General features: G+C 38.9%; 1 protein-coding gene across 1 annotated transcript; it reads left to right on the top strand.

The window, feature by feature from the left end:
* Nucleotides 1-858: 858 nt before the first annotated feature.
* On the top strand, nucleotides 859-26,417 carry FEM1C (fem-1 homolog C). Its single transcript, XM_043470641.1, has 3 exons — nucleotides 859-1,223; nucleotides 2,077-2,809; nucleotides 23,400-26,417. The coding sequence occupies exons 2-3, from the start codon at nucleotides 2,266-2,268 to the stop codon at nucleotides 24,707-24,709; spliced, it is 1,854 nt and encodes a 617-aa protein (XP_043326576.1). The 5' UTR covers nucleotides 859-1,223; nucleotides 2,077-2,265; the 3' UTR covers nucleotides 24,710-26,417.
* The last annotated feature ends 680 nt before the right edge of the window (nucleotides 26,418-27,097 follow it).

Raw genomic sequence — 27,097 nt, 5'->3', positions numbered from 1 at the left:
CAAAATTTGTAGTTGTATGAAAATTATTTCAGTTCTACGAAGCTACATAAACTTCTGAATAATAAATCAATATGCAAAAACGAAGTTGTGATTTTTTAAAATAAAATGTCTTTAGTGTTACATTACTTTTAAAGTGATAATGCTGATAACATATACGATACTGAGGGGGTCAGATAATCTAATACTTTTTTTTTCTCAGCGGTATCAAGAAACTGTGAGTTTAAGTTCCCCAGGAGACTGAAAACTACTGTTTCTTTCAAAACTATTTTCTCATCATGATTCACTATGCATGTTATTCTCCAAACACATTTAAACTCTTCCTCAATCGAGTTTAATACATCCCACGTGTTAGCGTCACGAGTCGAAGTAGCAATTCTTCTCATTCACATTAACTTTTTAGCCTCCTCTCATTTCCTGGTTTTATTGCTTAGAGTCAAGAATTCGACCATGTTGACTTACACTGGTCTCATTTTATCATTCCTTGAATCTTTATAGTTTTAAGGGTTTGTCTTTTTAAAAAATAAGTTTGACACCCGCTAAAAGGAATCTTTTTCTCAAGTTTGTATCCTGCGTTGTTCTTGTTTGGCTTTTTCGAACCTTCCCAACGAGCTCGGTATATTCCAGGGCCCACCAAAGGAATAAGCCTTAGAAGAGGCTGGTTTGAGACAGTTTATGTCTGTGAAAAAAGAATATAACGACTACCACCCCTCCGGGGGTTATGGCCGTGGGACTCCAAGGCCCCCGAAACTAGCACCCAGAAGCGGGGCGCGGAGAAGCCCGCGAGATCTCAGCGGCGTGTCCGCCAACCTCCGGCCGCCGCCGCCTACGTGGCCACGCCCCCTTCCGGACGGCCCCGCCCCGCCCCGCCCCTAGGCAGTTGCTCGCGGCGGCCGCCGCCTTCCCCCGGCCCAATGGCTAGGCTGCCGCGTCAGTGATGTGAAGCCGTGCTCTGGCTTGTCCGGCCCCCGGCCCTCAGCCCCATTACACCATCCGCCGCGGCAGCCGCTGCAGCCTCTGCCACCCGCGCAGCCTGGGAGGGCGGGAGGCAGCTCGGCGTGGCGGGGCGGGGCGAGCGGCGCGGCCGGATTCATTCCTGTGGGGCGCGGGGCATGGCGGAGCCGGGCGGCCGCAGGCAGAGCGGGGCGGCCCGGACGGCGGCGCGGACAACGGTTTCACTTTGAAGGGACGGCCGGCGGCGGCGGGGAAGACTAACCCCCGGGCAGGTAGTGGCGGCGGCGGTGGTGGCCTGGCGGAGCCCAGGCTGCGGCCTGAGGGGCCTGAGGGGAGGCCTGGGCGGGAAGGGGAAGGAGGGCGCCCCCAGCCGCGGAATGCGGGAGGCGGGCTGGAGGCCCTGGGCTGGGCGGCCCGCCGAGAGCGGGTCGCGGCGGGTCGAGGAGCTTGGCGGGTGGGGGGGAGACTGCCTGTGTCTGGAAATGGTACAGGTGAAGGTTATGTAGGGGCGATCATGGTTTGGGGAACTTAAGGATCCCTTGGCGGGGAGGATCAAAACGGGGCGGATGAAGTTAGCTCAAAGGCAGCCGGATTTCCTGAGTCTCGAGTAGTTTTAAAGGGAGGAGAACCTTTCGGGTGAGGGTTTTGGCGTTAGCTGGCTGCAGTTTGTTGGGTCCGACCTTTTTTTTGTTCCTTCTCGAAAGCCCTCCAGGCGACATCAGGGCCTTCCAGCCGCGCGCACTTGGCCGGCTCTGCTCTGCAGATGTGAGAAAGGGAAACATTTCTGCACCCGCGCCTCCTGCCTCTGTCGGTTGTACTCTCCCTGGGCGTGTGCAGAGCAAAAACTAGAACAAAGCTTGGCTGCTTAGGAGGCGAGAAAACCGGTTGCCTGTCGTGTTTAGATATACCGTATATAGAGACTGCCTCCCACCAAAACATTTGGGTCTCTGTATCTTTTTGTATTCTCCTTTCCCACCTTTTTCGGGGCCGGGGGCGGGGGGGTGCGGCGTAGACCCCAAAGAAAGTATGGCTCCCTTTCCCAGAAGTAGAAATTAAGAAAATCTACTGTTTCCGCCTTTACTTCTGGAAAATTCAAAACTGCGACTTTTTTTTTTCTTTTTCTAGTTTGGTGCTCTGGTTGTCGGATGTTGGAAGGCAGTAGACAGAACATACTCTCCGTGGTTTTATATCCATTCTGGGATGCAGTGATTAACACTGAACTTTGGTTCCTCTAACTCTTGCCTGGGTCGATAGAGTTAAGCTGCAGCTTTGCTTCGAAGGATAAATAAAGCACAGCCTCTCAACTGGACATAAATGGATCTAAAGACAGCAGTATTTAACGCAGCTCGAGATGGCAAACTCCGGCTTCTCACCAAATTGTTGGCAAGCAAATCCAAAGAGGAGGTTTCCTCCTTGATCTCTGAGAAAACAAATGGGGCCACGCCACTCTTGATGGCCGCCAGGTATGGGCATCTTGACATGGTGGAATTCCTCCTAGAGCAGTGCAGTGCCTCCATAGAAGTCGGGGGCTCTGTCAATTTCGATGGGGAAACCATTGAGGGGGCTCCGCCTTTGTGGGCCGCTTCTGCAGCAGGACATCTGAAGGTGGTTCAGTCTTTGTTAAATCACGGAGCGTCTGTCAACAACACGACTTTAACCAATTCAACGCCTCTTCGAGCTGCCTGTTTCGATGGCCATTTGGAAATAGTCAAGTACCTGGTAGAACACAAAGCTGATTTGGAAGTGTCAAACCGACATGGGCATACGTGCTTGATGATCTCATGTTACAAAGGACACAAAGAGATTGCTCAGTATTTACTTGAAAAGGGGGCCGATGTCAATAGGAAAAGTGTTAAAGGTGAGTTCATCTTCATTTTTTTTTAAGTGTTTGCCACTTATTTTCAGGAAGTGTGATGCATAATTTTAAGCAGTGGTGTTGAGTAAGCCAGCATTGACAGACCTGTTTTGATTAGGTGTCCCTTCCTTAAAAAGACCTCTATCACTGTGTTAAGCAGCATCTTCTCTTTTTTATTTGGAGTGACTTCCAATTCTTGAAAAGTGGGTTCCCCAAAGTTTAGAGCATGTTAGTGGTAGTTGATCTGAGCCATTAGACTTGTGTTTGCTTAAGAATATACTTTGATGTGATGCATTATTCTAGGTTTTATTTTTTTAGAACACCCTTGGAGTAGAAACTACTATATTTAGTGAGTCATTGTTTTGTTTATTTTAGGTAGGCATTTCATTTGTTATTCCATCAGAGAAGACCAGGCCATACTACTTGGAAGGATTAATATCATTGAAAAGGAGAAAATCTGTTTCTTTATTCCCTACTTATTGTGTGGCCAATAGAAAATCCTTTCATTAAATATAGCAAGAGGGAAGGCAGATTTTTTTAAACTGCTACAGTGCTGACAGCAAAACAAGGACTAGCTTAAGCAGATGTGGATTTGTTGACTAGCAACAGTGTAAATATCTTTGTCCAGAAGAGGAGCTCAGGTTTATGGTTGTATATACTTTTTTAGGATATATTTAACTGTTAAAAACAACTGCTATGATAGTATAATATTGATACTTAATATTATTTTCCTTACACATGTTTGTTTATACAAAGGAAAGTAATTCACTAATATTAAAAAACCATAAAATTTAAAGGAGCATACATACATGATAAAAAAAGAATCATACAATACAAATGGGTTTATAGTGTTTGCTATGAAAAATAAGTCTTACTACCTTTCCTTTCTAGACCTCCAACCATTATTTACAGTGTTTCGTGTGTCCTCAAGATAGTCTATGCAAATAAAAGTATATTTGTCTGTATATCTCTCTCTTCCTTCTTTGTTACTTGATATATACTGTTCTTTCTTTTTTTTTTTTTTAATTTATCTTGGATATCATTCAACTCCACACACATAACTACCTCATTCTGTTTTATGGCTACACAGTGTTTCATTGTATGAGTGTGCATAATTTATCTAGTCCCTGTTGATGGGCAGTTAGGTCACATCCAGAATAAACAGTGCTGCTATGAATATTCTTGAACAAATGTGTGTCTTTGCACACTTCTGTGAAAACGGCTCTATTGTAAATACCTATCAGTGGATTTGCAAAATTAAAGTGAATGCTCACTTGTCATTGTGTTAGTGACTGATTGCCTCTCAGAGCAGCTAAACCTCAAAATTACGGGACTCTACAAAGTTACTGGAGATACTTACTGAAGTCAGTATAATCTTTTTTAAAAAGATATGTCATAAAAATGATAACAGCCTCATTGTGATTTTTTAATAATTTTTTTCCCCAAGCAAGTATAAAAATCTCACAGAATTCCAGCACTTAGAGATAATCCTCCCAAAGATACTGAATTTTGCATTTAGATATATGTATGCAATTTTATTTTATATGCTCTTCTGTACCTATTTTTTAGCTTAATAAATGTTATCCTTAATGTCATTAATTATAGCTCTTTAATTTCAATAGCTGCTTACTCTTCTGCTGATGGAGTTTTACATTGCTTTGCTTCTGGCTTCTCACTATAAGAAATGTTTCTGTAAACATTCTTTCTTGTAAATTCATTGTTCCTGATTATCTTTGAGGTAGGTATTGAGTCAAAGGACAGCATGACTTTTTTTTTTCTGAAACAGTCACCATTCTTTTAAAGAATGATTGTTTTGAAAGAACAAATTACGCTTAATTGGCCATGTTAGTATTGGGAATGCTTTGAAATCATACCCAGAAGAGAATGGGTTAAAAGATATGGCTGCATGTTAGGCTTGTTGAATTTTTAGTTTGTTTTGGCTTTTTATTCATCAACCTAATGATGTACAGATTGTTGGTAAACTCATGTATTTAAATAAATTTGGAGCATATTTTAAACTCATGTCACTGGAGGGATGAATACTGGTACTATTTCCCTTCTGTTTTTCGAAATTTTTTATACTTTTAAAGATATAATGTTTGGGAGAACTGTACTGTAAATAGCCCATATTTTAGTGAGCATTTCTCCTTAGTAAACTGAACAATATTTAACTTGATTACCTTTGGTATTTAAGAAGACTGTTCCTTTAAATACAGTCATCATACAGTTTTGTACTTGAGGATGTATATGCTCCCTCTTGGCTAATTCTAGAGTTTTTTTTTTTTAATATACTTTTTTTAAAAGTACATGTAATTTTTTAATACCAAAAATTGTTTTATATAGTCTTAATTATATATACACATATATAGAAACAAACACATATGTATTATGATACATATATATAATATATCATTTTGTGTGCAGTATTTGAATTTTTGTATGGTGCCTTTAAATTTGACAGTGAGTCTTAATTAATGAATTTTGGGCGCAGATTAAAGTACATTTGTACCTCCCCCATTCTGATCCTGAAGTTTCCATTCTTTGATAATTACTCTCTCATCTACTATTCAGATTTTTTCATTTTTTAATTTTATGGGTTTGGGGTAATAGAAAAACAGGAACCAGTTGAAACTGAGGCAGAAACACTATACAAGGATCTGGTAGAGCATCAAGAAAGGATTTTTCCCACGGTTTTTATCCTCATCCAAAAAATGGGGAAAACTGATAAGACTAGGGGTAAAATAATTTCTTAGGAAATTTTATTTTATATTTCAGCTGTTGGAAATGGTTCTGGAGAAAGAAAATGCCAGTAGATTATGCTTGGTCTGCTAAAATGTAAAATTCATGTGACTTCTACCTTCCATTACTTTTTAACAGGCAGTTGGTATTTGAATATATTAGTTAACCTCTTTCCATTACTTTTTAACAGGCTGTTGAAGTTTTGAACATGTTTTAACCTAAGGTGGAATTGATTCATTAATTGAGAGTATTTATTGAGTTCCTTGAGTGTGCCAGGCTGTTAGGAAGGAAATGGCAACACACTCCAGTATTCTTACCTGGAAAATCCCATGGACAGAGGAGCCTGGTGGGCTACAGTCCGTAGGTCGCAAGAGTCGGACATGACTTAGCGACTAAACCACCAGCTTACAGAGATGAGTAAGACAAGATTCAGTCCTTGATTCCCTGCTCTTGAGGAGCTCATGGTTTGATTGGAGAGACAGGTTCATAAGCAGATACTTAAACCACAATATGGTAAGTGCAACAGTAGTGTTTTTTTGTCTTAGATTTTTGGAAATACTTTATCCCCAACTAACTCATTATCTGAGGGGACAGTGGGTTCCCATGGCATTCAAAAAGGAGAAAAGCTGAGATATTTTAAGTGCTTCTCCAGTTTAACACAGCAGTTGATTTTTGAGACAGGAAAGTTGGTTGCTATTTAAACAGAGTCCCTAAATGAGAAGTGATTAGACAAGCCCATCTTAAAGCCATCCACATTTATATCAGTACTTTATAGTTATAGTCACTTTTGACTTTAATTGGTCCTTTTTTATTTGAGTTTTTTGTTTTTGTTTTTTTGTTCTGTTTTTATTTGAGGTTTTTTTTTTGGTTTGTTTTCAAATGCCAAAAACAAACAAAAGGCTTAGAGTAGGACTTTGCAGATCTATGGAAAACTTAAGTCCCTAATTCAGCTGGAAATTGAGCAGCTGAAAGTGATTGAGTGCTAGAGACCTATAGAATGGCTCTCAGTTGGAATTGGGGAGACTGGCCCCAGAGGACACACTATCCTTAGGCATGGGTCGATCACTTTTAATTATCCAGGGTAATTAAATAAATTGGTAATCAGATAATTCCTGTGTATTTTCTGTCAGCAAGGTATTGTGTCAAGACATTGTGGAAGCTTTGAAAAGATAGAGCACATCACATATGTTCCCTGTTAAAGGAATAGTATAAATTCATTCTATAGGATTTTGGAAGAGTAAACTAACTGGAAAGGCTTCATGGAGAAGTTACCTGGGCTTTAAAAGGATTGCTGGAGTTCAGATCTGCAGAAGGGATTTGATTCAGTTTTTAAGCCTTAAGGAATGACATAAGGAAAGGTGCATTGAGAAATATGCTTGGAGGGTACAGAAATTGGAAAGTAGGCATATTTGGACCAGTGGGCACTCAGGGCTAAACTTTATAGGACATTGACTTCCGGGTAAAGGACTTTGATTTTATTCTTTATGCCGGTGAATAAGCCGGTGAATGTTTCCAGTAAGGAATGACTGAGTTTTTTTTTTCAAAGAGAACCCTATCTTACAACCTTCTAATTCTATTACATTGTGAGCTCTTTGAGGTTAGAGACCTGGTGTTTGTATCCATGTGTTAGAAAGAGAAATCCCAAAAACATTGGGCATTTGGTCAATAAGCTTGTTGACTGAATGTGTTGCATTTAAGAGAGGAAAGCTCTTTGATGGCAAGGACTGTGTTTTCTAGTCATTTTAGTACAGAAATACATACATGAAGACATTGGGACAGTGATTGTGAAAAATAAGTCGTACAGGTGGAACTCTATAGCAGTTCAGAAAACAGAAGTTCATGTAGGCTCGTTAAGTATAGACTAGGTTGGTGAAAAAGTAATTTTGGCTTCAGACCATGAATTTTAAATCATTATAACTAGGTTCAAACACATACTTATTAATCAAAATAGGAACCATTACAGTCAACACATTTTTGCCAACAAGTTTGTTTATTCCTGTAGCATAAACATTTGTGCTTCAGGATTCAGTGAACTCTTGGAAAGCATTTTCTGCCTCCTGGAAAGCATCTTATGCCTCCTTGTTGTGGAAGCATTTTTCCTGCAGAAAGTTGTGGTGATCCTTGAAGACATGGTAGTCAGTTGGTCAGGTGAATATGGCAGATGAGACAAAACTTCGTAGCCCAGTTTGTTCAACTTTTTGAAGCATGGTTGTGTGACGTGCTGTTGGGCGTTGTTGTGGGGAAGAAGTGGGCCCATTCTGTTGGCCAGTGCCAGCTGCAGGCATCACAGTTTTCTATGCATCTCCTCTATTTGCTGAGCATACCTCTCAGATGTAATGGTTTCGCCAGGATTCAGAAAGCTGTAGGGATCAGACGGGCAGCAAGCCAGCAAACAGTGACCATGACTCTTTTGGGGTGCAAGTTTGGATTTGGAAAGTGCTTTGGGGCTTCTTCGTCCAGCCACGAGTCTGGCCGTCACTAGTTTCTTACAATATCCACTTTTCACTGCATGTCACAGTCCAATCGAGAAATGCTTCATTGTTGTTGCATAGATTAAGAGAAGACAACACTTGAAAATGCAGCATTTGTGATTTTTGGTCAGCTCATAAGGTATCTACTTTTTCACCTTTCCAATTTGCTTCTAATGCCGAAACCATAGAAGGGCCAACGTTGAGTTCTTCGGTAACTTCTCGTGTAGTTTTAAGAGGATCAGCTTTGATGATCCTCTCAGTTGGTCATTGTCAACTTCCAGTGGCCAGCCACTATGCTTCTCATCTTCAAGGCTTTCGTCTCCTTTGCAAAATTTCTTGAACCACCACTGCGCTGTATGTTCAATAGCAGTTCCTGGGCCAGATGCATTGTTGATGTTGCGAGTTGTCTCCACAGCTTTATGACCCATATTGGACTCAAATAAGAAGATCGCTTGAAATTGCTTTTTGTCTAGCATCACTTCCCTAACTCTAAAATAAACAGCAGGTAATAAGTCATTAGCAAAAAACATAAAGTGAGAAAGGCACATTAAAATGATGTATAACATAACCACATTTATTTAAGAATGTATTCCAGTATCAAATGGCAAAGTTCAACTGCAGTTATTTTTGCACCAACCTGAATAGCTTTAAAAGGGTTTGAGAGAGAGCTGGTTCAGGCAGTTTATTTGCCTTTTTATTATGGACATTTTCTAACTTAAGTGCAAGTGGAGAAAGCAGAAGAATACCTTAAACTGCTGTGTACTACCATCTTGCTTCAACATTTATCCATATTTGCCAGTGTACGTTAAAAAATACATTTCCTTCATCCACTTATTTTGTTATCTACAGTAGTTTAAAGCAAACCCCAGGCATTATTTCTCTCCCACAGTATAGGCAGTTTTAGGTATAGATGTATTTCAATCAAGATGAATTTTTTTTAAAAATCTTTTTTTTTGTTACCCACTGTAAATCCAAAAAGAATACATAAAAGAAAATCTCCACTGTAAATTAAGAATGGTTGGAAATAAGGTAATGGACAAAGATAATGACTTGCCATGTAAATAGGTTATTTGTATACTTCAGGACTTAAGTCCTGATAGCTCAGTTGGTAAAGAATCTGCCTGCAATGCCAGAGACCCCAGTTCGATTCCTGGGTTGGGAAGATCCCCTGGAGAAGGGATAGGCTACCCACTCCAGTATTCTTGGGCTTCCCTTGTGGCTCAGCTGGTAAAGAGTCTGCCTGCAATGTGGAAGACCTGGGTTCGATTCCTGGTTTGGGAAGATCCCCTGGAGAAGGGAAAGGCTACCCACTCCACTATTCTGGCCTGGAGAATTCCATGGACTATATAGTCCATGGGGTCCCAAGGAGTCAGACATGACTAAGCAACTTTCACTCTACTCCACTCAGGACTTAAGAGTGTTGGAAGCTGAAATTCTCTTTCTCTTTGAGAACTCTAGCTCAGGTCTTGGTTACCTCAGAATACACCTACTAGCAGAGGAGAGTAAAAGAGAGGGATTTAAAATTTTCTACTTGTAGCATTCTGCATTTATTTTGATTTAATAATAACATTTAATAGTTGAATTAGTTATTTTATTTATTTTATTTTTTTTGGGCCACACCACACGGCATGTGAGATCTTAGTTCCCCAACCAAGGATTGGACCTAAGGAGTCTTAACCATCGGACCACCAGGGAAGTCCCAAATTCATTTAACGTTTTAATCACAGATCAGGTTACTCCCACAAGCTGTTTCTTGTTCACTCCTTTCCTTCCTGAATCCCCTGGCACACTTTTTCTGTGTCCTCAGGGAGACTTGGCATCCTAGTCGGGCAGGCTAAGCTGTAGATGGTGTGTCAGTTGAGTGCAGTAGGAAACTATCCATTGTGCTCCTCTGTCCCTGGAATGAGATTGGGAGCTGTGCTCCTTTAATATCCTAAAGGGTTCCTCTCTACCCTTTCCCACCTGCTCACTTAACACATGTTGCTGCTGTTGATTAGTTGCTAAGTCATGTCTGATTTGTGACCCCATGAAATGTAGCCCGCCAGGCTCCTCTGTCCATGGAATTTCCCAGGCAAGAATACTGAAGTGGGTTGCCATTTCCTTCTCCAGGGGATTTTCCCAACCCAGGGATCAAATTCATGTCTCCTTACCAATTAGCTATTGGTATAAATAGCTAATACCAGGAATAAATACAGGAATAAAATGCTTGAAATCAGTATTTTTATGTAGTTGAACTATATACCTCCCTCCCAGTCTTCATAGGTAGACCTCCTTTAAAGACTCAGCTTAGCCCCAGCTGCAGGGTTGCAAAATGGATGCCAAGCACAGTAGGCTAAAGAGGAGGGGTGAGAACTGTTTTTGTCCATTTCCAGATGAATCTATTACAATAGATGACCTTTTAATTGCTGCTTTTATCAGTCAAAACTTACACTTTACTAGAGACACACTTTGGTTTTAAAACAGCTTTGACACATAACTCATATACCATTCACCCATTTAAAGGGTGCACAATCGCTGATTTTTAGTATAGTCATAGATTTGTGCAGCCATCACCACAATTAGTTTTTCATCCCCCCACCCCCCAAAGACCTCTTACCCATTAATAATCACTCCCAATCTCCCCTTCACTCCATTCTCACCCCCAGGTGCACTAGTCTTAGGCAACCACTAATATTTCTGTCTTTGTAAATTTGCCTGCTCTGCACATTTCTGGTAAGTGGAATCATACTATGTAGTCTTTTGCAGCTTTCACTTAGGGTAGTGTTTTCAAGACACCCATTTTGCAGCATCAGTGCTTTTTATTGCTGAATAATCCATTCTGTACATACACTGCATTTATCCTCATCACTTAATGGGCATTTGGGTTGTTTCTACGTTTTGGCTATTATGAACAATACTGCTATGAATATTTGTGCACAAATTCTTCTGTGGATATATATTTTTCATTTCCCTCAGGCATATATGTAGGAATAGAATTTCGGGGTCATATGGTAACTATTTTTTTTTTTTAACGAACTGCCAAACTGGGTCTTTCAAAGTGGCTGCATTCCTATCAGCACAGAAGAAGGGTTCTGATTCTTCCACACCTTTACGAACATGTTATTACCCTTTTTTAAAATAATAAGTTTTTATTTATTTTTGGTTGCACTGGGTCTTTGTTGTTGCTCATGAGCTTGCTTTCGTTTTGGCAAGTAGGGGCTACTCTGTAGTTGCAGCCTTTTCATTTCAGTGGCTTCTCTCACTGCGGAGCTCAGGCTCTTGGGTGCACGGGCTTCAGTAGTTGCAGCTCGTGGGATTAGTTGCTCTGCTGCATATGGAATCTTCCTGAAGCGGGATCGAACCCATGTCCCCTGTGTTGGCAGGCAGATTCTTAACCACTGGACCCCCAGGGAAGTCCCCCTTCTTTTTTAACATAGTTTTCTTAGTGGCTGTGAAATGGTGTCTCACTGCGGTTTTGATTTCTTTTTCTCCAGTGGTTAATGATGTTGAGCATCTTCTCACGTGCTTACTGGCCATTTGTATATCTTCTTTAGAGAAATGTCTTCTTATCCTTTGCATGCTTTAAAATTGGGTAATTTATCTTTTTATTACTGAGTTGTAAGAGTAATTTACAACTCTTGTTGGAGTTGTAACATCACCGACTTGATGGACGTGAGTTGGCATCATCAATTGGAGTTGGCATCACCAACTTGATGGACATGAGTTTGACTAAGCTTGGGGATTGGTGATGGACAGGGAAGCCTGGCATGCTGCAGCTCGTGGGGTCACAAAGAGTCGGACATGACTGAGCAACTGAAGAGTAATTTATATATTCTGAATACAAGTCTTTACCAGATATATGATTTACAAATACTTTCTCCTATCCTGTGGATTTTCACTCTTTTGATGGTATTGTCGAGCAATTTGGATTTTCTTTTACAAATTAATTTTTTAAAAAATCTGACTTTGGATTACTTCGATTTGACTTAAAATTGTTAAAGATAGTCTAAAATAGTCTGCAGGGTTTACTGATACCTTTTACTACATGGCTAAAAACTTTCTGTGGATTAAGCTATAATCTAGTAGACCCACCCTATTCCTGCTATGGCATATAATGTTTAAATTTAGAATAAAGAGGGATGGAGAATTGTCATTTCTGTATGATATAAAACAGGTCTGTTTTAAACTTCTATTCTTAACACTTGATATAGTTACTGGACATGTTAGCTATATGGCAAATATCTATATAGCAAACAAGAAAATAAGATTCTTTTTCTATTTCCTTTCTGCTCGAAGTAGCGAAGACCAGGAGTATAGTCATCACTTGGACCCATCTTGGCTCACCTGAATCAGAATCTGTATTTTGCTATGATCCTCTGGTGTTTTTTACTTTAAAGTTTGAGAAGCACAACATTATTTGACATATACGAAAAACATACACAAAGTTTGAACTCTGTGAAGACTTGAAGAAAAGTGGAATCTGTTGAATTGATATTGTTAGAAAAAGCAGTTTAAATTATAATGGACATTTTGCATTTGTTAAATATTTTACAGCTTTTATGAAGACTTTTTCATTTCATTAAAAAGATAAATTCTGTTTGCTACTTGGGAGTACTTTAAAAACTGGCAATTCTGATCCTAGTGAATCTTAAGTAGTTTTACCCAAATTGAGTTGTTTATAATGCTGTATTGAAGTTATTGTATGATTTAAGTGGTTGGTGACAATCACTTATTTATTGTTTAGTCAATCCCTAAACATCTGGTTTGGAGCAAGGGAACTCAGAGTAATCCTTATGCAGAATACTAGTATGTTTTTGGATTATTAATTTTAAAAACATCTTAATTCCACCGTTAGGTACCTTTCACAATTGAGCATAAATTCCTATCTTTTTTGAGCCTGCTATCAAAAATTACAAGTCTCTTTTAAGTTATCAGCATTTAGGACTGACACTTCACACCAGTCTTGAGGAATACCATCATACTTTAATGCGTGAGCACTTACCCCACTCTCCTTCCCATAGTAGCCATCTCCAAAATAGCCCAGTGAACATGGCTATTTTTTTTCCTTCATGTTTTTTAAAGCACTGTTTCTGTATTATTATACAGTTGAAAACTAGTGTATTTGGATGGTTACTATGTTAACTTTCTTTGGAAATAACTTTTAACACTTAATGTATCACCAGTTGGATTTTATAGAAATGTCCATATAATAGACACATCTTTTGAGAAATCGTAAAAAATTTGCCATTATGAATTCAGTACCAGAAATTTTATTTTTCTCCAGAAATTTATTTTTTCTTAATCAGGCAATGAGAATTGTATAATAAGGTACTGGTGACCCTTGAACAACATGGGTTCGAGCTGCAGGGGCCCATTTATATATGAATTATTTTCAATAATAGCTATAATACACACTGTCTGAGGATGAGGAACCATGGATACCAAGGGCTGACTGTAAGTTGTCTACACTTGAATTTTCCACTGCATGGAGTGTTGGTGAGCTGCTCTTAATTTTTTTTGTTTAACTGAAGGTAAATTCATTAAATTTTAATGCTAAATGTCCTTTATTTCACTTTTTAGAAGAGATAGGTATTTTTAATTAACTTCTGGCTGTGCTGGGTCTCATTGCTGCCCACGAGCGTTCTCTGCTGTGGCGGGTGGAGGCTCCTCCCTAGTTGTGGCGCGCGGGCTCCTCTCGTTGCAGAAGAGGGACTCGGGGGCTTGCAGGCTTCTGTATGTGGCGCACGGGCTCAGCCCTTGTGGCTCATGGGCTTAGTTGCCCTGTGGCGTGTCGTGAGGGATCTTAGTTTCCAGACCAGGGATCCAACCCATGTCCCCTGCATTGATAGTGGATTCTAAGAGGCACGTAACCCAGGGAAAATGCCTGAGTTGAATCTTCAGTAGTACCTGGCAAATAATATTATGCATTAAAAGTTGAAATCAGTGACGTTTCCTAGCAAGAGTTAGATGTGATCTTACTGGATCTTTGGCATATATAGTTTAGCACAGACTACTCACAAGGCCATGGTAACTTGATTTTTAAATTCAGCTTGTTATATTTTTTCATGGGACCTTTCATTTATAGTGTATCTAATTCTTGAATGAAAGAACAAAGGAAAATATATGCAGTAAATATAAGAGACTATTATATACATATATCATTTTATAAAGTACTTATATGTTGAAAATCAGACTTACCCCAGAAACGGGAACATAAATATACATGTCCTGAAAGAAAATAAAGTTTGTGAACAGACATGGGAAAATATTCTGTATACCTAGGTATAGAGGTAGTATAATTACAGTTAATTCCAGTGCTGGAAGGAATACCGTAGAAGCATGCTTTTGAAGGAATTTATAATCCTTTTGAATTATAAAGATTCAAAAGAATCTTTTGAAAGATTTTATGACTCCATTGGAAGTGAATTAAAGATGTCTCTTAAGCTGTCACACATTTCTGGTTCTAAGGTAGGAATTAATTTTTATATCATTTGTTTATTGAATTACACTTCATGTACAATAAAATCCATCCTTTTCAGTGTATAGTTCTCTAAGTTTTGATGAACATAAATAGTAATTTAACCACCACTACAGTATAGATGGAATGAAAAACTCCTGTATTGCCCCTTTGCATTCTCACAGCGCCCACCCTCTGGCAATCACTGGTCCCTTATCCTTACAGTTTTTTAGGCATTAGTTTTAATAGTGAAAATTCTAAAGCAGTGCAAATGTCCATCAGCAAAGTGTTTATGCAAATTGTGACATGCCTACTTCCTTGAATTGTAACCAAAAAGCCTGTAAGAGTGATCAGTTAGATAGTTTCTATGTAGTTCATGTAGACTGTGTACATGGGACATGAGAGAATGACTCAGATGTAGGTGAAAAGCAGGAAACAGTTGTATATTTTCAGATTACAGCTTTATAAAAATATACTATGTAAAAAGACTTGGAGACATGACATAGTTGCTTTAAAATTATGCTTTTCGGACTTCCCTGGTGGCACATTGGATTAGAATCTGCTTGCCAGTGCAGGGGACATGGGTTCAATCCCTGGTCCAGGAGGGCTTCACAGGCAGAGCAGTTAATCCTGTGGACCACAACTTCTGAATCTGCTGCAGAGCCCGCCTGCTGCAGCTGCCCTCCCTGTGTGCTGCAGCTCCCGAAGTCCGCGAGCCTGTACTCTGCAGGGAGAAGCCCGCACACCGCAGCGAAGAGCGGCCCCAGCTTGTGGCAGCTGGAGAAAACCCATGCAAAGCAACGAAGACCCCGTGAAGCCACAAATGAATAAATAAAACTAGGCTTTTGTTTTGTTTTGGATTTTGGTGGGATTTTTTTTTTTTTAACCTGTTTTCTAAACTTTTAAGTAATGGACTAGGCTATAATTTGAAAAAGTTTTTAGGGCTTCCAGGGCAGGGGCATGAAAGTATGGTGATTATATACTTGTTAGAATAAAGACCATATCCTCCTGCTAAGATTTTACTTTTTAAAGTTATTTTGTCCTTATTTGAAATCATGTTTTGTGATATCAAGTGTTAAAAATTTAAGAATCTACCTTAAAAAAAAAAGAATCTACCTTAGCTTTGATATTGTGCTAACTGCTATCTGGGACATAAAGGAAATACAGGCTCTGTGTCCTTTTAGGAATAGGCCATTTAGGTAAGAAAACCTATTTGTGAGGCCAGAACATATTATGTTACTTCCCTTGTGGCTCAGAAAAGAAAGAATCTGTTGCAGTATGGGAGACTTGAGTTCGATGCCTGGGTCAGGAAGATCCCCTGGGAGAAGGGAATGCCTGCCCACTCCAGTATCCTTGCCTGGAGAACTCAAAGGCGAACACAACCGAGCAGCTAACACAGCAACAGCATGTTACGTGGGCTTCTCCAGCGGCCAGTGGTCAAGAGCCCACCTGCCAGCGCAGGAGGTGCGTGTGTGATCCTGGGACTGGGACGATCCCCTGGAGAAGGAAATGTCAACCCACACCAGCATTCTTGGCCTGGGGAATCCCACGGACAGAGGCGCCTGGGGTGCTGCAGTCCCTGGGGTCACAGAGAGGCGAAGACGACTTGGTGCCTAAACAACAGCAGCAACATACTGTGCAGTGTATTACATGAGGTGTTACATGAGTGCTTATCAGGATGAGTGAAACACTCGCTCACCAGACATTCTCAAGATGATAAACTAATATAGTGTAACCGAGAAAGCCTCTTTGAACAGCTAAAATCTGTTGAAACATGGCAGAAGGGAAGTTAAAAAAGTAAAGAAGCAGGAGTATAATACAGCAAAATTAAGAGGCGTGGAGGTGGAAGTAAGCAGGACTGTTTGTGGGGCTAGAAGAGGTAACTTAGGATAGAGTGACGGGAAGGCTAAGCAGCTTCTCTGCCTTGTGTATAGCAGGTATTGATAATGGCCTTTGGGTCAGAGTAGGTGTTGGCACACTGTGCCCCAGAGGTCAAATTCTTCCCACCACCTGTTTTTTTACTGCCTGAGAACTAAGATACGGATTTTGTAATTTTTTAGTGGTTGAAAAAAATCAAAATAATATTTCAGGACCCAAAAGCTGTATTTTGGCGTCCATAAATAAAGTTTTGTTGGATAACGGCCATTCTGTTAATTTAACCAATTGCCTGTGGATACTTTTTGTTATATGGTGGAGATGACCGATTAAAACAAAGACCGTATGGCCTGCAGAACCTTGAATACTATCTAGTCCTTTACAGATCAAGTTTGTGGCTCCTGGGCTAGATACACAGAGCAGTGTTCATACTGGAGGTGATGAGAAGTGTGAAGCTGGTAGGGTAGGGAAACACTTCTCTTTTCAAAAATCTGTCACCCGTAGTGTTTGTTCTGATGTGTGTTTCCACTACCAAGATTAAGCTTTACTTCACGTAACATGCCTTCTAAAACTAGAATTCCGCTTTGTTGCTTTCTTACCCTCTCACAGATAATGATTTGAGAATCAGTGCTGTAGAATTTTTAAATCTTAAAGGTTTTCAGCTGTTTCCTTAGAGGAAGCATAAAAGCTTTTGAGCTGGAAAGTAATGTGATTGGTAGAAGTTTTGTTATGAGGTTTGTTTTTATTAGAAATAACTTATTCACAGGAGTATAGTATGACTAGCATTTAAAATATCACCTTAGATATGTGCAGTACATTGAAATGGCAAATGGGAGGCATGGATTTTGATTTTAATACTAATTCCTCTGGTTTCTATTTGTAGAACAAATTTATCTTCTCTAGTTTGCATAGTTACTAGTATAAGATTACAGGAGGGCAATAGTTAATAAAATTACTGGTACCTTTTTTCTTCATTTATATCTGTTTTTTATTATTCACTTCTAGTTTGTCTAGGCTTACTTTACTTTTTCCCCTATAACTTCTTGAGATGGAAACTTAGCTGTTTTTTCAGAAAGTCTTTCTTTTTTATATCATCCAGCTAAAAATATTTTCTATCCTTTGGGATTCCTCCTTTGACCCATGTGCTATTTAGAAGTGTATTTTTAAATTTCAAGTATGTGGAGATTTTTCTAGGGTTTTTTTTTCTCTTTTGGCTGTACTGGGTCTTTGCTGCTGCACATGGGCTTTCTCTAGTTGAGGCAAGCCGGCGCTACTCTAGTGCATGGGCTTCTCACCGCAGCAGCTTCTTCTGTTGCGGCTCCCGGCTCCCAGGCTCTAGAGCAAAGGCGCCGGAGGGGTGGTGCACAGGCTTAATAGGCTTGTGGATGTGGAATCTCCTGGACCAGGGGTTGAAGCTATGTCCCCCTGCATTGGCAGGTGGATTCTTAACCACTGGACCACCAGGGAAGTTCCATTTGTTTTTAATCTGACTTGTGTGAACTTACAACATATTCAGTGGTTTCAGTCCCTTGACATTTATGTGAGTCTTATTTTATGGCCTAGAATGTGGTCAATATTTATATATGCTCCAAGTATCCTTTCCAAAAAAAAAAAAAAATGAAACTGTAGTGTTCATTATGTGAAGTCAAGTGGGCCTTAGGAAGCATCACTACAAACAAAGCTAGTGGAGGTGATGGAATTCCAGTTGAGCTATTTCAAATCCTGAAAGATGATGCTGTGAAAGTGCTGCACTCAATATGCCAGCAAATTTGGAAAACTCGGCAGTAGCCACAGAACTGGAGAAGGTCAGTTTTCATTCCAGTTGCAAAGAAAGGCAATATCAAAGAATGCTCAAACTACTGCACAATTGCACTCATCTCACACGCAAGCAAAGTAATGCTTAAAATTCTCCAAGCCAAGCTTCAACAGTATGTGAACTATGAACTTCCAGATGTTCAAGCTGGATTTAGAAAAGGCAGAGGAACCAGAGATCAAATTGCCAACATCTGCTGAATCATCGAAAAAGCAAGAGAGTTCCAGAAAACACCTATTTCTGCTTTATTGACTGTGCCAAAGCCTCTGACTGTGTGGATCACAACAAATTGTGGAAAATTCTGGAAGAGATGGGAATACCAGGCCACCTGACCTGCCTCCTACGAAATCTGTATGCAGGTCAGAAGCAACAGTTAGAACTGGACATGGAACAACACACTGGTTCCAAATAGGAAAAGGAGTACGTCAAGGCTGTATATTGTCACCCTGCTCATTTAACTTATATGCAGAGTACATCATGAGAAATGCCGGACTGGATGAAGCACAAGCTGCCATCAGGATTGCTTGGAGAAATATCAATAACCTCAGATAGGCAGATGATACCACTCTTAAGGCAGAAAGTGAAGCAGAACTAAAGAGCCTCTTGATGAAAGTGAAAGAGGAGAGTGAAAAAGTTGGCTTACAACTCAACATTCAGAAAACTTAAGATCATGGCATCCAGTCCCATCACTTCATGGCAAGTAGATGGGGAAACAGTGAGAGACTTTATTTTTTTAGGCTCCATCACTGCAGATGGTGACTGCAGCCATGAAATTAAAAGATGCTTGCTCCTTGGAAGAAAAGTTATGACCAACCTAGACAGCATATTAAAAAGCAGAGACATTACTTGGCCAACAAAGGTCTGTCTAGTCAGAACTTTTGTTTTTTCAGTAGTCACGTATGGATGTGAGAGTTGGACTATAAAGAAAGCTGAGTACCGAAGAATTGATGCTTTTGAACTGTGGTGTTGAAGAAGACTCTTGAGAGTCCCTTGGACAGCAGGGAGATCTAACTAAGGGAAATCAGTCCTGAATATTCATTGGGAGGACTGATGCTGAAGCTGAAACTCCAATACTTTGACCACCTGACGCAAAGAACTAACTCATTGGAAAAGACCCTGATGCTGGGAAAGATTGAAGGCGGGAGGAGAAGGGGATGACAGAGGATGAGATGGCTGGATGGCATCACCAACTCAATGGACATGAGTTTGAGTAAACCCCGGGAGTTGGTGATGGACAGGGAGGCCTCGCGTGCTGCAGTCCATGGGGTTGCAAAGAGTCGGATACGACTGAGTGACTGAACTGAACTGATAGTGTTCATTTAATTTTCTGTATCCTTACTGGTTTTGGTCTTCTATACTGAGAAAGGTGTGTTGAAATGTATTATGTAGTTATGTTGATTTTTGCTTTATTTTGCTGTGTTTTAAATGAAAACAAACTTAGAATTATATCTTTATGTTGTTTTGAATTTTATATTATTATAAAATGTTTCTTTATCTCTAAACATGCATTTTGTTTTAAAGTCTACTTAATCTGATATTTTAATATCAGACAGCTTTCTCATGGTTAGTTTTTGCATAAGATATATATATTTTTTCATCATTTTACATCAGACTTTTTCTCTTCTTACATTTAAGGTATTTCATGTAAGCAGCATGTAGTTTATGTGTTTGTATTTTTAGTCTGATAGTTTTTGTATTTTTGGCATATTTCGTTTGTTGTATTTAATATAACTACTTATGTATTTGAGTTTTAATCTCCTAGCTACTTAGAACTAATTTTTATTTGTCCTACCTGTTTTATAGTCTTTGTTTCTGTCATCATTTGGATTAGTTTTCATTTTTTCAATTTTTTTCTGTATTGTAGGATATGTAGTAATTATCTGCATGTATGCCCTCTATTATTTTAGTGGTTCTTCTAGATAGTACTACTTTGACTTATTAAAGGCTAACATAAATTACTGATTTTACCTTTTTATAAGCAATGGAGAAATCTTAGAATACTTTAGCTTGTTACCATCATTACTTGTATGCTATTTCTATCAAACATTTTTCTTCTATACAGGTCTCAAACCCTGTTATAATGTTTAAAGTAAATATTTATTTAGATATCTCACAAATAAGTTGGCATTTATTTTCCTTTACTGCTTTAAGGCTTCTTTTGTTTCTAATTAGAACTTTGCTATCAATCTAATTGTTGTTCTTTTGCTGGTCATTTCTACCTATTCTTTTGTTTTAAGAATTTTCTCTTTGTCTTTAGTATTCAGCAGTTTTGCTGTAGTGCCTCGGTATAAGTTTCTTTTTTATCTAGCCTTCTTGTTTGTAAAACTTTATAAATTTGTGGCTTAATGGTTGTTCAGCTTCAGAAAATTCTCAGAGTTTATCTCTATAAATATTGCCTTGCCTTGGGCCCTTTTTTCTTCCTCTAGAATTCTGGTTTTAAGTATATTAATCCTTCTGACATTATTTCGTCTGTCGACAGTCTCCTGCTTTTTCATCCTTTTACTTTCACGCGTCTTTCTGTGTGTTTTCATCTGACTTATTTTCTAGTTCACTGATTCTCTAGTCAGGTGTGTGTCGTCTACTCTTAAAGCCACCCATTGAGTTTTTCAGTTCTAAAATGTTCATCATCTAGGTCCTCTGTTGGGCTTCTCTCTTAGCGCTTATTTCTCTTGGTTTTTGTGTTGTGGCTCCTGGTTTTCTTTTCTGTCCATTATGTTTGATTAGATACCAGGCCTTATAGATGAAGAATATGTATATAAATAATTTGAACCTAGTGTGATAATTGCTTCATCTAAATAGTATTTGTATTTGCTTCTGGCTTTTGATTACATATGCCAGCAGTCCTGGATTACTTTAATTCCATATCAAGATGATTTTAATTTCCATTTCAGTTCCTGTGATGATGGGTTTATTTGTGCTTCATCTTAACTCCTAGAGAGCAGCCCCACAGAGCTGTACCCTGAAGTGTAGAGGGATTTCTTAATGGGCTCTGGACTTTAGTTTTCTCCTCTAACCCAACAAATCAGAAGCTCTGCTCAGTTTTCCAGCTGCCTCTTCCACAATCAGTAGAGGTCGTTGGGGGAAATTTCCCCAAATCTGGACTTAACTAATTTTTTTTATTCTCCTGGATGTTGTCTCCATGTGAGCCCTTACCTGCTGTCATACGGATTTTTTAAAATGCACTTCTCAGCTTTTCTGCTTCTTAGTGGGAGGGGATCCTATTACCTCTGCCGTTACTAGATGTGAGTCTCGTAGTCCTTTAAAAAAAAAAAACAAAAAACATTTTTTTCAGCATATGGTGTATTCAACATATATGTATATTCTGCATTTTTCCAATACAGCAATTCAGTTAATTAAAAGACTGGCTTTTGCTGCATTTTTATTCTTGATTTCATTACTATGAATGGACAAGAATGCCATCTAAGCTGTCGCTTTATTACACTCTATTTCTTAGAGAAAAAGGAAGTATTATGGATCTAATTCAAGAGATTTTTAAACAATATACTTAGTAGTAGTCATGTTTAACTGAAACTATTTTGAGCAAATAAACAGGAGTAGTCAGAAGTTCTGGGCTCTCGAGTGCTTGGTTACTGTACACGTTGCTAAAACCTTCCATCAGACACTGTGAAATGCTGAGTCAGAATAAATACACAGATGTTGTCAATGTAATCCCTGTAGATACAGAAGACAAAGAAGCAGGATACATTTGTGAAGAGATTAAAGTCCTATTATAACTTGTGCTTTTTTGAATTTTAGTTGTAGATTTGTTACGTGAAGGATTCAGGTTTAAACTACTTTCTAGAACATATCCTGCACCTGGGGTTCCCATGGCCACCCCCACGTTTGGAGTTAACACACAGTCGTACTCATGGCTAAGATTTATTTCAGTGATGTAGTAAGGACATAAATCTGGATCATAAGAGGAAAGGTACAGGGGGGTCTAGGGGACTCTTGTGCAGGCTTGTTTATGCTCTGTCCTTGTGGGAGGTTCTCCTAGCAATGTAAATGTATGCATGTCATGTTCCTGCCCAGGGAATCCCATTTGATTGATTAGACACTCAGTGCCCAAGTTTTTATTGGGTGCTTGTTACGTAGGCATCCTCTGCTGAGCACATATTCAAAATTCCAGACTCCCAGAAGGAAAGCAGGTAGTCCGCATGAATTCACCCTTATCATTTAGGGAAACTTATATCTTGGAACTGTTTACCAAACAGCATTCCAGATGCCAGCCAAGGGCCATCCTTGCAAGCAGGTCTTTCTAAGAATAGCTGTCTCAGCCAGCTAGGTTAGCTCTTTTCCACACACATGCCTAAAATGACTCGCTGTTGAAATTTTGTGTAAACACTATGTAAATACCAAAGATCTGCATGATAATTTCTGTTTTGACCATAAGTAGAATGTTTATCATTAAACTTAGGTAGCTAAAAATAACTTGAGTGGTTATTATGTCTTAGAATGTTCCATCCATACAGGGCTTTTTATTAATCTGCCAGTGCCTGTTGTCAGTTTTAATCCATGTGTGGGAAGAAGTGGACAGTATTAGAACATTTAGTACATCTAAAAAGAATGTTTAAAAAAATTAAATTACAGTGGGAAGTAATTTATTATGAAAGGACACTTCAGATGTCTCCTTTTAAAGTTCATATTCAACCACCCACATGTTCTTTAGATTTCAGTGGATTTGTTTTTCTTATGGGAGTTTTTTGAAGAAAGTACTTTGTTACCAATAGTTTTGACTAAAGCCGAAGTTCACTTGGCAATCTGGAAATACTGAAAAAATAACTTCTCACTCTTAGAATCAAATTGAAGAATCTTAGATACTTATAGACTAGATTTCTTGTTTATAAATGTGGAATCTGACTCAGAAAGTTATGTGACTGTCAGCAAAACTGCACAGCTGGTTAATTTCATTAGTTTTTAGTTGTAGAATATACACTTGAAATCATTATCAAAAAATACCAAATGGGCCATGGACTAGTTTTGAATTTCATTTAGTGACTTTGAATATCTTTTCATGCCTAATTTGGTCATTTCATTTATTCAAAGAACTTAACCAATATTATTTTTCCCTTGCTGTGTGTCAGACGTTAATTTTAGGTGCTGGGGATCTTTTTTCCTTATTTGGAAGCAAATTAAAGTATGTCCCATTGAGGGTGGCTTGGAGCTGCCTACTTTTCTTTAGATTTTAAAGTACATTTATATATTACATTGTATCCTGGTTCCTCAAAATATGTTATTTCTTTTTTCCTTCTCCTTAAGGTAATACTGCATTGCATGATTGTGCAGAGTCTGGAAGTTTGGACATTATGAAGATGCTTCTTATGTATTGTGCCAAGATGGAAAAGGATGGTTATGGAATGACTCCTCTTCTCTCTGCAAGTGTGACTGGTCACACAAATATTGTGGATTTTCTGACTCACCATGCACAGACCAGCAAGACAGAACGGATCAATGCACTAGAGCTCCTGGGAGCTACATTTGTAGACAAAAAAAGAGACCTCCTTGGGGCTTTGAAATACTGGAAAAAGGCAATGAACATGAGGTACAGTGATAGGACTAATATCATTAGCAAACCAGTACCGCAGACACTAATAATGGCTTATGATTATGCCAAGGAGGTAAACAGTGCAGAAGAGCTAGAAGGTCTTATTGCTGATCCTGATGAGATGAGAATGCAGGCACTATTAATTAGAGAGCGTATTCTCGGTCCTTCTCATCCTGACACCTCTTACTATATTAGATATAGAGGTGCTGTCTATGCAGACTCTGGAAATTTCAAACGATGCATCAACCTATGGAAGTATGCTTTGGATATGCAGCAGAACAATTTGGACCCTCTCAGCCCAATGACCGCCAGCAGCCTATTATCTTTTGCAGAACTGTTCTCTTTCATGCTGCAGGATAGGGCTAAAGGCCTGCTGGGCACCACTGTTACCTTTGATGATCTTATGGGCATACTGTGCAAAAGTGTCCTTGAAATAGAGCGAGCTATCAAACAAACTCAGTGTCCAGCTGACCCATTACAGTTAAATAAGGCTCTTTCCATCATTTTGCACTTGATTTGCTTATTAGAAAAAGTTCCTTGTACTCTAGAGCAGGACCATTTCAAAAAGCAGACTATATACAGGTTTCTTAAGCTGCACCCAAGGGGGAAGAATAACTTCAGCCCTCTTCACCTGGCTGTGGACAAGAATACTACCTGTGTCGGGCGGTACCCTGTTTGTAAGTTTCCATCTCTGCAAGTTACTGCAATACTGATAGAGTGCGGTGCTGATGTGAACGTCAGAGACTCCGATGACAACAGTCCGCTCCATATCGCTGCTCTGAACAACCACCCAGACATCATGAATCTCCTCATTAAATCAGGTGCCCATTTTGACGCCACAAACTTGCACAAACAAACTGCTAGTGACTTGCTGGACGAGAAGGAAATAGCCAAGAGTTTGATCCAGCCTATAAACCACACCACGCTGCAGTGTCTTGCTGCCCGTGTCATAGTGACTCATAGAGTGCACTATAAAGGGCACATCCCAGAAAAGCTAGAGGCCTTCGTTTCACTTCACAGATGATGTTTGACTGTTAAGGCATGAATTGGTCACAGTTGTTGCATAAATGAGCACTCTTGTGATAACACCAGCATTCATTTAGCTTGATTCCATTGTGCTCTCATTGGCTAAAGCGTTGTAAGCATCAAATTTACAGGATTGGTTTCCCAGTATTTAATATAAATATACCATATAATATATTGTTTGTGAATTACTGAGAAATGAAATGTCATATTCAACTTCTAAAATTGTCTGCCAAAGGCTTATCCATTCTGGTTTTGTTTGCGTTGGGTGTTTGGGACAGAATTAACCATTTTTCAGTGGTGTCTTTATACTTTTCTGATTTGTGAATTTTATACAATTGAAGGTCTTTTTTCCTGCTTCTTCCCTCTTTTCTCCAAACTTCTCTCCTGTTTCCACTTTATTTTTAACTTAACCATTTCTACTTAGCAATTTTTCTCCCCTCATGGACCCATGTTAAATTGTACAAACTTTATGGACTTGTTACCATTTGCAGTTTACCATAAGTGCTTTATCTTCTCTATGCACGGGCTTCAACTTGACTGTTGTATGTTAGCATATTTCTATGCAGCAGTTGGTCAGCTTCAACTCTGAAACACTGTTAGATATGTTACAAAGTTCATTTTATGAAAGTACTCTTGTAGCATGACAATTTGTAGAGCTACAGGTTAGCTACCAGAGCTTGAGCTTTTTTGTTGTTTTTTTCTTTACATCTGAGATTTCTTTTTCTAATCCACTGAAATTATTGTGTGCTAAATTTGGGGAGCAAATCTATTCTAACTCATTAACCCGGTTGAGATCTAGGTCTGTCATCTTAATGTATCATGCAGTAAGAGAAGGACTCTTCATAAAGAAACCCACCTTTCACGCCAGCATCATCCTGCTTGTGCTGATGGTGTGATTAAGTGTAGAGAGTTTGCTTACATTTAACCTCAGAGTGTATCACACAGCTTAATGAGTCACACTGAAATACTCAGCAATTGAACTGCAAATCACTTTCAGTTACTAAAAGAGCTGAAGCATGTCAGTGGCCTGATGCTTGCCAAGCCAGACCTAGGCGTCTAGGATAATTAGGGTATTTTAGTATGCAGTTTACTGCCATAGTATCAAAGGTCAGTAACAGTGCTCTTTCTTTCTTCAAGCTTAAGTATGCCTTTGACAATGACCTGCATGGATTACTTCGGTCTCAATATTTGTCACCATAATTAAACACAAGGTTGCAGTGCTTCCTGTTCCTTTGCTGAAAATTAACTTTTTTCTTTCTTTTTTTTCTTCCTTTCTTTCCCTTGCTTCCTCCCTTCTTTCTTTCGTTTTTTTAACAGCTTTGCTAATGCCACAGAAAGGGCTCTTTTAACTTAAGAAAAAATAAGTGAAAAGTACTAAAAAAGTTCAGGTAATTATCATTCAGCACTTTATTGTTACTCAGAATAAAATTTATGATGGCATATTTGCCTTGCCAATGTCTTAATGAAATTGTTCTGAATAAAAAGCTCCTTATTGGTTTGAGAAAAACTCAGTTTACCTGTGAGTTTAATGAGCTGGATCACTTGAGTTTTTGTGTTGACATTTTATTCTGAGGGTGGATGTAGTGGTATTAAGAGTTGTCATCGCAAACAGTCATGTTAGGTTTATTTCATCTTTACTCAGTAAAAAACTTGTAATGAAGAATCGTAAATAAATAAAGCTTTAGACTCACTTTCTGGTTAAAAAATTGAAGTTTAATTTTTTAAAAGAGATACCCTTACTCATTTTACTAGGTTGTACATTTCATTTCACCATTGAAAAAAGTGGTTTGGATATACATGGTTACTCTCCAAACTTTTGATGAGGAGATTTGCATATCATGTTTACTGTGGGCAAATTTGATGAAATATTTGAACTGCCACCATATGTTATGACTAATTTGTGATTTAGAGAAATGTTCTAGAAATATCAGACGTCAATTTTTGAAGTCATTTGCCTCTAACCCTGTGGTATAAGAATTATATATGCATAAACTACTTTTTTAAAAAAAATGAAAACTTTGTAAGTATAGTAAATTTGCATTAGTTAATCTCAATAATTTACGGATGAAAGGTGAGCAATTGGATTTTAAGTGACTTATTAGTCTTTTTGGGGATGGGGTAGGAGGACTTTACATGATCTTATAGTAAGGCACATCTCACACTACTTTATAGGTGAATTTGAATTGTGCAACTTGAGTATAAAACAAGGATTTCTTTACATAGCATTTTCCCACCACTGACTATAGATAACTTAGAATTATTCTTCAGTTTTGATAACTGAAACGCATTATTTCAATTAGGATACAGTTCTGTTTGCCATCTCCCCAAATGCTGTTAGGAGCTCTTGAAAAATCAGTTAGTTTAAAAGGTCAAAATTATCCATTTT

Source organism: Cervus canadensis, chromosome 6 (genome assembly GCF_019320065.1).
Source record: "Cervus canadensis isolate Bull #8, Minnesota chromosome 6, ASM1932006v1, whole genome shotgun sequence".
In the NCBI taxonomy this organism is placed as follows: domain Eukaryota; kingdom Metazoa; phylum Chordata; class Mammalia; order Artiodactyla; family Cervidae; genus Cervus; species Cervus canadensis.
Note: the sequence above shows the minus strand (reverse complement) of the source record. Positions and strands in the feature narration are given on the sequence as shown.

Coding starts and splice junctions, on each gene's coding strand:
- FEM1C (XM_043470641.1), top strand. CDS start 2,266: ATGGATCTAAAGACAGCAGTATTTAACGCAGCTCGAGATGGCAAACTC. Junction 2,810..23,399: donor CAATAGGAAAAGTGTTAAAG/GTGAGTTCATCT, acceptor CTTCTCCTTAAG/GTAATACTGCATTGCATGAT.